At 39.2% G+C, this 13,396-nt stretch overlaps 1 protein-coding gene across 17 annotated transcripts in view; it reads right to left on the bottom strand.

The window, feature by feature from the left end:
• INPP4A (inositol polyphosphate-4-phosphatase type I A) overlaps nt 1-13,396 on the bottom strand; it is a 125,521-nt gene that overhangs the window by 41,222 nt on the left and 70,903 nt on the right. For 15 of the 17 annotated variants that reach the window (XM_065658526.1, XM_065658527.1, XM_065658531.1 and 12 more), the window contains 6 exons: nt 8,017-8,079; nt 5,529-5,747; nt 4,676-4,720; nt 3,107-3,225; nt 2,875-2,991; nt 1,760-1,839 (listed from right to left, as the gene is read on the bottom strand). In XM_065658526.1, coding sequence (XP_065514598.1) covers nt 1,760-1,839; nt 2,875-2,991; nt 3,107-3,225; nt 4,676-4,720; nt 5,529-5,634 — 467 coding nt within the window. In that variant the 5' untranslated portion in view covers nt 5,635-5,747; nt 8,017-8,079. Of the gene's footprint in view, nt 1-1,759; nt 1,840-2,874; nt 2,992-3,106; nt 3,226-4,675; nt 4,721-5,528; nt 5,748-8,001; nt 8,080-8,875; nt 8,937-13,396 lie in introns of those variants that run through there. The other 2 variants (XM_065658532.1, XM_065658530.1) reach the window with 2 other exon arrangements.

Here is a 13,396-nt window from a genome sequence, read left to right as displayed (position 1 = left end):
TCAGCCGAGAGAGGTCACTAACAGCTGGGCAGCTGCACAGCACAAGCTGTCACAACTTTTGGTCCCATCTTCCCAGATCAGCAGCCATCTCCCTGCTGGGGAGGAAAACTGAGACAGTATAACACATGGCAGAGTGGGGAGTGAGTGAGAGTGACTCAGACACAGAGAATCAAGCGGGGTAAAAGCTCTAATCTGGCTGGTTTTAGATCCACACCAGTACCCAGATCTACCATGGATGTCATTTATCCTGTCTCAGCCCATGACACACAGTAATTTTGGCAGAGACTTCATGTTGTTGTTTTAAGATAGATTCTAAATTGTTGTTTACGTGTAAAAATATGCTGAGACAAAAGCACAGAAGAGGACTACAAGAAAAGGTTTAAGTAGCTAAATCATGCAGTATGTTTATAGGCATTGCTTGTATATCCAGGGGGTAACAAGACAATGAGAAGACCTTCTCACACTTTCATAATCCGAATATACTTGATACCAAAACAAGAGAGTTTAATTGAAGTCCATTTTCAATTTAGTCATGAAAGAATACACCTAACAGAATAACGATGTCTAACACAACCATGAAACTCTTGCCATCATATTCCTCCTCTTTTTCGTCTCCCTCAAAACACCCTCATCTTCACACTTATGATAAATCAGACTATTTTACGTACCACCAACATCATACTTTGGGTGTCTTTTCTGACTCATTTCCCTAATCTGCTCCCCCTTGTTAAATCATGTCAACTTTTTATTTGCAACACATTGTGGAAAAGCTGAAAACCTTATGCATCTCTTAGCATGAAAAGCTTTGCCCATGTTTTGTTAGTTGTGTCTGGGCTAAGAATTTCTTTAAGTTTACCTCTGTTGCTGTTTCTAGGGCTGATTTTGCTGATACCACCAACACAATCTTCCTCTGTCTCTTTGATTACACTTTCCCCCTTTAACTGACTCCCCCTTGTCTGCTCTGACAAGGATGCCTGTCCTACTTTCATCACATACTATTACAGCGTGCATTTACACATCAGTGCTCTCTTTCCATAATCTCACTTTGTTTTCTTCATTCTTCCCCAACCCTCTGCTTAACTCTGTCCCACACTGGATTTCAAGAGTGCAGTTTGATTTCTGCGATTAGAACCACTACCTCAAGGACTGGTGTTAGACTCACACCCTCTTTTTCATTCCCTCCTGAGTCACGTTGCTTCCACAAAAGTTTCCAATATGAATTAAAGTAGAAAATTACATCAATGTTGCTGTAACGTGACTCCTCCTGTTCCTTGTGCATTATATTGATAAATACACTATTCAGCAACAAATACACAATTTAGCAACAAGCAGGTGTTGAAATAGTAAATAGCACCTAGATTTATCTAAGCCAAGGTATTCCAAACAGCTAAGACAACCCTCTGTTTCATTGGGTTTCATTCTACCCATCACAGTTTCTTTATACACCAGCACAGTTTAAAATACACAATTTTGTCACTGTCCACAGACACATACGCTGAGGTAATAGGATGAAATGCAAAAAAATGAAATTGCTTGACAATATTTTATTGACTTGTAGAATTAGAACTAGAACCAATGCCTAACATTATTCACTATGTTGGAAAGGTCTTGTTCTACATGTTTTAATTATCATGCAATATAAAATAGCTTTTCCTTAATAGTGGCCTGGAAATAAAACAAACAAAAGGTTTTCATCACATCTTAAGCATGCATTCAAGAATAAAGAATTAATTCCTAAATGGGGAAGAATATTACAAACCTTAGTGTTAGGTGCAACCTGTGATTCTTCTCCTGAAGAAGTTCTTTTACAGTGAACATCCCAGAACCCAACAAATACATCTGAAATAAGATCATCACCAGAATTGTAATTATTTACCTTTACAATGAGCAAAGGCTTCATTCACAGCACTAAAGCCCAGAATACAATTATTATGCACAAAAGTCTTAAAACAAAAATATAATTACATGTGGCCATACGTAACTAATTAAAACCCTTTAAAATTTAATAAATTGGGTAATTTCTCAAAAATCCTTTTCCTCCTGGAGGACAATAAGCATTTTTCTTTCTCTAGGATTTGAGCAGAGGGACCTCAATATATATAAGGTTAGGCCCAGCAATACAGGAACACTGTAAGCAATGACTGAATGAGGCTCAGAGTGACTAGGTCAACACTTCATAGTCCCTCCCTGACCCAAACTTTGCTCCTCCTGAAGAACCTACCTCCTCTGGAGGTATTTTTCTTCCCCCCCAGAGCCTCCCCATGAAAGACTTTCCAGAGAGGGACAGCCCTGCTGCCCCTAAGAAAGTCATGGAAGGGCAGACACGTGCAGCCTGAACCAGTATTCTGGACAACAGGCTAAGAATAAATGGCCTGAGTTGCCCCACAGATTCAAGCAGCTACATGGAAGGGCTGGCATTTAAAACTTTGTTTCCGTAAGGGAAGAAATCTTACCCCTGAACAAAGTCATTAAGGGGTCAGGGCAGGGCAATTTCTGGAATTTAGCAGCTCTGTTCAAAAGGACTTTTGGCACAGGTTAGAGGCCTTCAGGTAGGGGTGTTGGATCCTGTTCCTTACCTAGTTCAGTGAAGAGGTCCACAACATAAGAGAACAAGTGACAGAACCTCTTCATTTAAATTAGTGGTTCCCAAACTTGCTGTAGACAAGCCTTATCTGAGAAAACTGGCAATGCTCCCCACTCTGCCAAACCCATCTCATAGCATTTGTCCCTCCTTCCCCTACCCATCGTGCTTCCTCTAGGATCAATGCTGCTACCCCTTTGCTTTATTCCACAAAAGTTACTAGTTTTATCTCCTTGCCTCTCATTTTCTTGCTCCACACTGAGGGAGGAGGCAACAGAAAAAAGAAAACTTACTGTTCCCTGAGATCTATCTTTGACGTCATACACAGAGAGTTTGATTTGTGTCATTTGATTGATAAGAGAGTCTTGGAAAAAGGCAATGCTGCTTAGAAAGATAGGATTACTTGTCCCCTGTAACCATAAACAAAAAAGGCAAAAATTAATGCAAGGTGATATCTGTTAGGGAGAAATACTTCTTTTGTTAGCTTCGATTTTAAATCTAATCCAAGAGTACCTCACCACTTACCTCAATAATTTCAGTCTGTGCATGCTTCGTCCAAAACGCCTGAGGAGGTGTAGTTACACTCACTGCTACAAAACTATTTGGTTTTCGATCTAGCGATGGAGTTAGCAGCTCACTGCAAGCTTTAGATAAATAAATTTAGATTCAGGATCTTTTTCAAACTGCTGTAAGACTCTACACTTTTATAAAAGCAAATTATATACCCTGAGCCATGAAGGGCCTAATATTCATTCTACCGCCACACTATAAAGGCAGATATCACTCACCTTTGTGCATGCAAACAATAAATATGCAATCAGATCAGCCTGGCACCAAGGTGTAGGGCTGTAATTTAAACTTCTTTTATTCCAACACCTGCCTATCCACCCCCCTGGCACACAGCTCATTAGACCAGAGCACATGCATAGGTTTTCCTCTGGTAATCTCATGAGCATGGCTGCATTTGATTTGAAGTCACGCTCCATTAAGCCCATTACCAAACTGCATTTTGCCACCGAGAACCAAGAGAAGTGCTTGAACATCAATCAAGCAGCACTGCTAGGAGGAGAACTAGCTTGTCACTGTAAAAGGACAGTCATTTATTTCCTCTAAAATGTTATTGGGAGTTTAACTGCTGGGAAGGGATTATGGTGAGTAGCAAACAAGTACCAAAAATTTCAGTGAATGACTCTACACAATTACATTAAACTTCAGAGCCAAATTCTGGCTAGCCAGATACAGGTAATTACAGTGTGGTCTGACTGCTTCAGCTAGATGCAGAAAGTTAATACTAAAATTTACCTTGGCAAGCAAAATGTTCAAACGTACTCTAAACAGCTTTGCAGTTCTATATATTTTAATTTATCTGAAAATATTCAAAATACCTTAACAGCTCTAGCGAGTTCTTAAGATTATTACTCATAACACAAGTACATACATCTGAGAAAATGTACTGTTAAGAGCATAACCTTCCAAACATTAGTCCACTATTAAGCCAAGAAAACCATGCTGCAGTTGAAAATGTAGACTGATTTTTCATGAAGGATATACTTTTCACTTTTTCTTCAAGTGAAGAATTCACAAGCTTCTTGTCCAAATTTAACCGTCCCAGAAATTAGGTCACTTCTGCATCTCATATTATCATTTGGCAGCAAAGACCACAAAAAAGAAGGTATGTGTAATAGTTGGTAACTCTTAGAAAATATTCTGTCCTAAAATGGTGCTTCCAGCAAATCTTCCATTTGCTTGAAAACCTGAACTGCTTGATATGTTGAGACTGAAGACGGTTTCACTCTATCTTCACATAAACAAAATAAACATTTAAAAATAATATTCACGTAGTAAAGATTTAAAATTTTATAGGGCAGATATTTTAATTACAGATTTCAAAAAACATCACAAAATCAAACTGATGGCTGCCTATCAAAAGATACTGTACAGGCAGCAAGAAAACTGTACCACATCTCCATAAAAATCAATGAAAAGTTTCAATCCTTGCTATATCAAAGGCACTTCAAAATAAACTATTAAAATACTGCACACATACTCAATAGCATGTATCATCAAATTTAGCATAAAAATCACTAAACCTACCTAAACTGAACTCTAAAATTGGCTCATCTGGATCCTGAATGTTTCCTGTAAATCAGAAAAATTAATACAAGATTAGGCAAACATTGCTGTCATGTGAATCTTTACCTCAAGTTGCAGTCATACAGAGAAAGAAATCCAATTTTATAGAAAAAAAAAAATTAAGTCAATGAGCCATGACTGGTATTTAAAATATAAGCTAATCTTTGGTATATAAAAATTATTTGATGGTCTCATTTGATAAAACCTGTTAAAATATGTAAAACTATGCAAGATTATATGCAATATGGGAATATAAAATGCCCAACCTCAGTAGAAAACAGCAGGATTAAAGCCACTTAGTGTCTGAGCCACTATTAACTCCAAATTATGGAATCAGATATGTCTCCTCTGTGATCAGTGAACAGGGAGAAGTTTGAAAGTACTTGTCTCTCTCACTAATCAAAGAAAGCCTCTGGGGGCTACAATCCTAATTTTCTCACTACAAAAGATGAAGGAGATAATTCTCAGCTTCCTGAACTCTCTTGAAAATTTTATACAATGTCAAACAAGGAGGTTGCCTAGACTCTTCCTCAACCTTGACATTCTTTGGTCGTTTTCTCCCTCTGCTGCTTATTTTTGACCAATAAACAGAATCACATAAAATCTAGTTTATATTTCCTTCCTTCCTTATTTCCTTCTTTCCTTCTCCAATGTTAATGTTTTCTTCTATTTTAAAAATGTCAAGTTTAAGATTTTTTTTTTTTTTAGTATAACTCCTTTATCTTATTCCCTCCAGATAACCAGACACATCTAAATCTTCTACCAATTAAAAGAAAAAAACTCACTGTTAATACACGGTAGATTCTGTACATACCTGCTAGAGAAAGGCCTAGCATGTCAGAGGTGACATCAATGGTGGAGGCCCGTTGCATGGTGCGGGATTTCGCCCCATGGCGGGGGCTGTGTTCTCTTGCTGTCATTTTGTCATGAAGAACCCTTCTTTTCTTGCTGCTTGGCTTTACTGATGTTTGTCTTACAGAGCAGCAGAGTGCAGCAGGTTGTCTCCAGCTGCTATTCCTCTCACATTACCACGCTAAGCAATAAAGAGAGCAAAAACATCCATCCAAATTTAAGGTCATGATCAGCTACTGTACTTTTTAAGAGCAGCAAACCTACTGCCATAAAAACACCTCAGGTCACTCGAATAAAACACTCAAAGCAGATCCAATGCAGAGTAACTCAATTTGCATGTACATCTGTAGCATTTTACTGCAAACTGTTGAAGACTGTACCACACGCAAGAAAGGCTCTTCTGTCAGAGAATGGGGGTTAAGAGAGACTCGTTAACAGACCAGCTGCTCTTCTCCATTGTCTAAGTTATTAAACCAGCCTTAATGAAGTTTCCTGGTTTTCATAATCCCCGGGGAGCACAAGTAAATTTGTCAGATGGGGCCTCTATTTGCAGAGGCAGGACAAGGGATAAAGACAAAGGGACAATGGGTCAGCAGAACGCAGCACAAAAGGGCAGGACACGTTGTTGGTGTCAGCGGGCTGTGTCGTTCCAGGCCCTACTGCCACGAGAAAGGGATATTGAAAACTATAAATAAAACCTACTGGGCCAGAGTGACGCTGAAATTCTGGGATGGTGATGGAAAGAAAAAGCAAAAGGGGATGCCTATTGATGTGGCACATGGCGGTCTCTGTGCTTTTCCTTCACCCTACACTTTATTGGTTGACAGACATCCATGACAATTGTTCTTCCCTCATGACATCTATGAAGTGAAATGTTATGCTAGCAAGGAAGCACACAGCCTATAGAAAATTTGGTTGTGTTGTTAAATGTGATGCTTTCAGTTTGGCTGATAAATTTGCATGTTCCTTCTGTCAGCCACGTTAGCACTGTAGTTATGGAACTTTTGTATTCATTTCATACTACTATTACAAACTCCATTCATTTAGGAAGTGAGATTAGGAGCAAAATCTAATAAACCTGAAATGTTTATTATACGGTGAGTGACTAATTCCTCTCAGGTTGAGGAACCTAATAATTGGCAAGATGCAGTCTAATCAAATAAAACATCTAGCTTTTATCTGTGTTTCAAACAGGCATTTTAAAACTGTCTGAAGGCCTCCAAATGAACATTCAACCTGCCTAAATTAAGTCTCTAAATATAACTAGTCAGCATCTCCCTCTGGAGGATTTCAAATGAATCTCACTCTCTCCACGGGGAACTCAGGCATTTTCTTAACTAGCACTGGTTCACTGGCTATCTGAAATTCAGATACAAGTTAAGCATCTAAGACAACTAAATTGAAAACAACCCTGGCCATCTACATGAGTTTAGGAGGGAGATTTTAAATGGGGAGCTCATTCTAGAGAGGAAGGAATTTGGGGTGTGTCCACCAGATGGGTCAGTCTATAGCTACTCAGAACTAATAGTTTGCCTCAGTGATTCAACCCAGGTTTATATGATAAGTCAAAAGCCAATTCCAAATAGGAAAAATGTAAATTATTGAGTGGAAGAAGCAGAAATTGAGGGCTCTGAATGTCCCATCCCCAAAAGGTATGAAACTCAGTGACAGCAGACAAAACACCACTCTGCTTATAGGTATAATTTGTGATAGCCAAAAATCAAAGCAAGCAGTTTTCCAATTTCCAGAATCACAGGATAGTTGAGGTTCGAAAGGATATCTGGGGTTCATCTAATCCAACCCCCCCTGCTCAAAAGCAGAGTCACCTAGAGCAAGTTGCTCAGGACTGTGTCCGGTTGGTTTTGTACAAGTGGTTAAGTGGCTAGTGAGTCACCAGTCTTTCTTAAATTGTACTGAATAGCCTAAAATTTGGTCAAATAAAACTTCCACCAAAAGTCTTTGCCCATTTCCAAGTATTTCCACTTTACTACTTTTTTCCTTTCTTTCAGCAATAGGTTTTCCTTGGTTTGTTCTTTATGTAATGTGATGTTTAATGGTTTGTAAGTCCATTAAACCTACTGCCTTATGAAACAGAACACCTACAGAATGTGCTTGCAGAGATTTAGGCAGGATGTCATAGCCCCTACCCCCAAATCCTACAAATACCTTGTTAGAGAATAACTAACATGTTTGCAAAGGTACAGTTAAATTAAAGAGTCCAGTTATTTTTCAGCTAAAATCTCTGTAATTGCTGACATCCCTAAAAAGGGTCAATCCTTGAGAAATTAAAATAGGGTCAGGTATTTTGTTTTGAAACTATTTCTATTGAAATATTACTGAGCGTAATAACTTTCCAAGGCTTTCTAAGTTCTCAACTATTCATTTAAATTGCAACATTGATTTGTCAGCTACTGATACATTTTTAATTTACTTACACCAATCATACTCACAGAGGGCTCTTTTCCTCATGTGTGAAGGGATTTTGCATATTGTAACATCAGTTAAGTCCACATCTAAAAAATTAACAAAATAATCATCATAAATAACCTATTTTTTTATACAGCATAAATCACATACAAGGGGCAGGTGCCATTCTCAGATTAACTGTAAATTTAACTTCTGATTACTAGGTGTCATATTAAAGTCTACTGGGAATAGAAAAAGAGTACGATCCTCTGCTGGATCTCACCCAGCACTACTCATAGCAATAGCCAGTCAGAGCAAAAGCACAAATAAATAAGCTTATGCTGAAAAGGACTGACTTCAGGTCTGCATTTGGTGAGTGGGTAGAATGGCTGTAAGAAACATATGTTAACATGTTTACTGAAAGGCTTGGTGCTATTAAGAAAAGGAATGTATATGGTAAGTTAAGTACAAGACAGAATCTGTTACTACACTTGCTTTTCTATAAACTTCCAAAATTTTTCTGTTTAGAAGAGTTATGGTCGTCACTGCCAGCAGAAAAGATCCTGTGTAAAAACACAGATGTTCAAAAGATCGGGATGAAGGGTTCTTTCTCCATTGGGTGAAATCACTATGCAAGGCAGGTTTCTACAAAATAAGCATATAGGAAAAGTGAATTATTTTTAAATCTACTGCAGGTTAACTGAAGGTTTGTATTTGCTAGTGGTACCATCTCACTCAAGTACACTTGCATTAATAGGATATGCCTTTTAAGATCTCCCGTGTATGCCATACCACAATAAACGAGATGGGGAAGTCTAGTCATGGTCTTCGACCAGTTTGATTTAATTGCCAGCCCTACCAATAACATAGCTCTTACCACTTATGGAAAGGGTTTTATCTCACCTAATCAGCATAGGAAGCAGGTATCTGATCTCAAGCAGGTATCCGATCTGATCGGTGATCTCTGATTCACCGCCCAGGTTCTCTACACAGTCAACAGTGAGACACAGGCACTTCCCAAGAATGAGTCACCATTTTCCAAGGTAGGCGGGATGAATCACCCCATGAAGGTACCTCTCTCTCTCTAATTATAGAAAGAATTTAGATGACTAGGTTAGGCCTGATGCTGCAGCTAAGCAAACTGGATCCCTCCCACGGTTGTGCTAACTCAGGCAGGGATGACTTCTATTCACTGTATAGCCTGATACATCCAAATGGAAGGTCCTCTGATCACTCTCTTGAATTACAGCTGTTTCAACTATTACAACCTTATGATCATGTTTTTTATAAAAATCAATAGAGGGAGGATTCCTACCAAATTAAAGGCAGTATTAACACAGCAGACAGTTTCTGCAATGGTACAAAAGACTGGTACCACTCCTGGAGCCAGCAATCCCAAAGGCTGATGTAATTCAAGTGCAGGCAAACCCCGTGTTAAAGATGGCACATGCACCTAGACACAGCCTTTGGCTTTGCCCTTACTAATGTTGTAGACAGTTGATGCTGACAATACAACCAGCTTTGCACTCCATGAAGTTTTGCTGCAAGCCCAGTTTTCAATTGTGGTTTCAGAAGAAGTGTGAAAAGCTGTTGTTGACCCCCAACACCAGTAACGGTCATTTTCATTGTGCAGAAAAGGCTTCTAAAGAAGCCTCCCTTCTGTTATGTGAATATTTGGTGCTCTATTGGCACAAAAGCACATGGCCAGAAGGAAAGATCTTCACCAGATGCCACTTCAGTCTTGGCTGAAGCCAGTGCCACTCTGCTCAGCTGCAGGGCTCCATGTGCTGTGGGCTTGAAACTTTCAGGCATTCAGTTTCACTCTGACTGCTTGCAAGTCCTCAAGCAAAAGCAATGATCATCTGTGGGCCCCCAAATCATCTCCCGATGATTATCTTGTACAAGTTAATATTCTCCTTATCTCTACAACTGTTTTGACAAAGTGCTTGGTCTGTTCTCTTCTTGGAAAAAAAAAATACCTCCTAATAAACCAACCTGTGTCAAATGAGATCAAGCCTTACACCTTACACTCTTACATCTACTTTTTGACACTCATTACACAACTGTAAGAAACAGGATTTTTCCAATTCACACATCAGTAAACAGGAGAAAGAGGCTACTCCAATTATAGACTAAATCAAAACCTACTTTGAGACTGTACTTTTCTACAGCCATAGTGCTCTGCGTTTATGGCATTTGACTGGGTAACAAGGCGTGCCAATGCTGAAAATGCAACAGCAGTGGAAGGTTAAATGTTATTGGTACATCTACATGAAGAGAATAATAGAGAAAGGGAGAGTGTGACAGCTTCTTTAATGCTTTAACAAAATGGAGATGCAATCCTACTAAAAGTTTATGATAATCTCCAAGAGGGAGTGAAAAAGTAGTTGTGGGGTACTTATTGAAATGCAATTAGTTTTGCCACTCTCTGGACTGTAAGAACCTTACAAATTAGAGTTCCTGTTCCTGAACAATCAGTTTGCAAACATCAAGAGGGATCCTTCAGCCAATTGCATTCTTCAGATAACATCTTAGTAAAACATTTCTCTGCTTGAAAATGATTTAGCAAACACAAAAAAGTGGAAATGAATACTACCTGAAACAGTAAGTATTTTGGATCTGCAAGACGGCCAGGTTTCCAGCTAACAACCTATTAACTCATATGATTATGGACAAAATAATGAAGAGGATGAAATGCCAGATAATGCTAATTTATGACTGTTGCCTTTCATGTAAGAGCATCATCTCCAGTACAACGAGCATACAGATTTTTTTTTTTTTAATTTTTTATTTTTAACTTCCAACTATAGAAAACCTTGGTAGTGAAACAAGATTTGCCATGCTGGCTAAAGATCAATCTTCCAGTAATTCCAAATTCCAGCATCCCATCTCCAATAGCTGTTTCAAAGAAGATGCAAAGAAATCTCTTGACCATGCCTCAAGGTCTGAGGTGAAGGTCTGGATCTACCCTACCACTCACAGATGCAGAGGCAGCCCAAGAGCAGAATATCAACTCAAAGGACAGCAAGTCCCAGTGAAAGCCTGCTAAGACCAACACCAACCAAGAGCTATTTTTTTTTTTTTTACAGTCCCACAAGCACTTCACTCTTCTGTCTCATTTAATGAATGTCCTAGATCTCACACAGATCACAACAACAGGAAAACCCAGAGCCATCAGTCTGATACCTTGAGTCAGGTTGTTCCTTCTGGCCAAATTCACGGGAGTGGTAACACAAACTACGCCTCCTGCAGATCCATTCACTCTCCTTCAGTTACCTCATGGTCTAGGACATCCTGCTTACCATGCCCCTTGGGAAGGTTAAAGGAAGTAAGTGGAGCCAGCATCCATTATGGACCTTTTATCTCCAACTGCAATCACTTCCCCACCAAGAGCAAGTTTGGCAGGTGCTAGTCTGTCAGCTTCACAAAGAAGCTGCATTTCCCCCTCTCAGTCTGCCCCTGAAGTCTACATTCCCCTCACAATCTGGTTCAACATCCCCCTCTCCCACTGTCTAGAATCTTGATTACCAAGGAGAAAAAAAAGTAAGCCTGCCCTGAAGAGTCTTCTTGTCACTCTCTGAAGCCCTCGGAATTCTAAGCAAGTCGGGGACCTCAGCAAGAACAGGGAAAAGTCTTCCAAAAAAATGAAATAAACTGTGGCAAGATACAATGAATACATTTGTGTAATGTGGAAATCCCCGAATGCAACCTTTAAGTGATATTTAGATAAAAGGCCATTTCAGCAGCAGAAAAGTATCTTGCTTTCTTTGCTTTCTGTCCACTCTCTCCCACTTATAGAGAAATCTGTAAGTCACAAACATTCTTCTTGATCCTTCCCCACTATGAACTTCAGCAAATTCAATTAATCTAAAAACCCAATTTTATCTCTTCAATACATTTGGGTACTTCTAATAGAAAACTGCAATTTAGGCCATTTAGGTTTTTTTGTGCAAATTAAGTCTATATTCACAACTGAAATACAATTAGCATTCTTCTTAATGAGATATTGTTTTAATTTCACTTGTCATCACAACACTGCTATTTCTTCGGTACTACTTCTATGAGCACAAAAATATGCACACCCACAGGTGGAAGCGAGCATTTGTAACACATGGTTGCTAACTAAAAAAGAAAAAGCACAGCTCTGTTTCATTTTGCAGAACAGCTTTTATCAAGTTAAGCACAGCGTAATGCCATGGAAAATAATGAGTCTTGCTATAAAGCAGTTTGAAGTCTAACCCCCTCAGCCTCCTCCGTTGTTTAACCAACAGAAACTGAAACAGCTCACAAATGGTCTTTACTCCAAATTAATCTTTTCCCTCTTCACAAGAAACGTCCTGGGTACATTGTGGTGAAGTTTCCTGTGCATGGGATGACTTTTCTCCCGATGACCCAGGGTTCTCACACAACCTTTACAGACACGGAAAAAGCCCATCAGAACAGGGGACATACTTTCTGTTGAGGAGTTTGGCCTGGTAACACATTTCTGATTTAGATGGTCCTTTGGACACCCTCCTAAAGCTTGCCTCTTCTAAAGCAGTCTTTCATCATGATGCTCACAATGCAGAAACATCGATGCTCTAACTGGAAAAAACAGTTTAACCTCCTCTCTGTGCTCCTCCTGCTGTAGGAAAGGGTGGAGCAGGGGAACAGAGGCAGAAAAACACAAACAAAAAACGCCAACAGTTTATGACCTGTAATAGAGATGAACTAGACCTTAGCGTTTACTAAAGATTTCCTATTCCTGTTGATTACAGATGGATGGCAGTAAAATATCCTCCAACACAGAGGCAAGGTGAGAGAGGGACCACAGAAGACAGGGAGGGATAAAAGCATTGATACTAGATCTACAGTCAAAAGTTTTGGTCAAGTTTGGATTACAATAAAAAGTCTAGGGAACTATCTGATCTATTGGCCTATAATACTCCCCCCATTTCACAGACTAACATAGCACTAATTAAAACTAGTGTATTCTGGTCAAAACAACCCAGGAATCACAGGCTACTGTCAGTACTATCCTCTGTGTGTTGAGATCTCACATTCTGCTCTGAAACCATTGGGTTACACTGAGCTTCACCTGTGCAAGGGGACTGCACTCTGGGGTCACAGTCTAAACATTTATGTACTTTCCTGACACTACATTTTCCCATATGGAAGGAATGCTCCCTTAGGTCATGGCCACACCACACACATCTCCCAAGCACTCTTAATTTTCATACAGCATTGCTCTGACTTGCTGTGATTCCTATGCTTACTGTTGAAACATTCATATAAACTAAAAATACATAGCAGCACCTGAGGACAAACCAGAAATGCATGAATTCTCTCTCTAAAAATACGTGTTTTCAATAAGACATAACTAATTGACTCATTAAATGAAAGTGTGTCAAGTATTTAGAAAATTTAAAAGAAACGTTAGTGTGG

Source organism: Caloenas nicobarica, chromosome 1 (genome assembly GCF_036013445.1).
Source record: "Caloenas nicobarica isolate bCalNic1 chromosome 1, bCalNic1.hap1, whole genome shotgun sequence".
In the NCBI taxonomy this organism is placed as follows: domain Eukaryota; kingdom Metazoa; phylum Chordata; class Aves; order Columbiformes; family Columbidae; genus Caloenas; species Caloenas nicobarica.
This window is presented reverse-complemented; position numbering and strand designations above follow the sequence as displayed.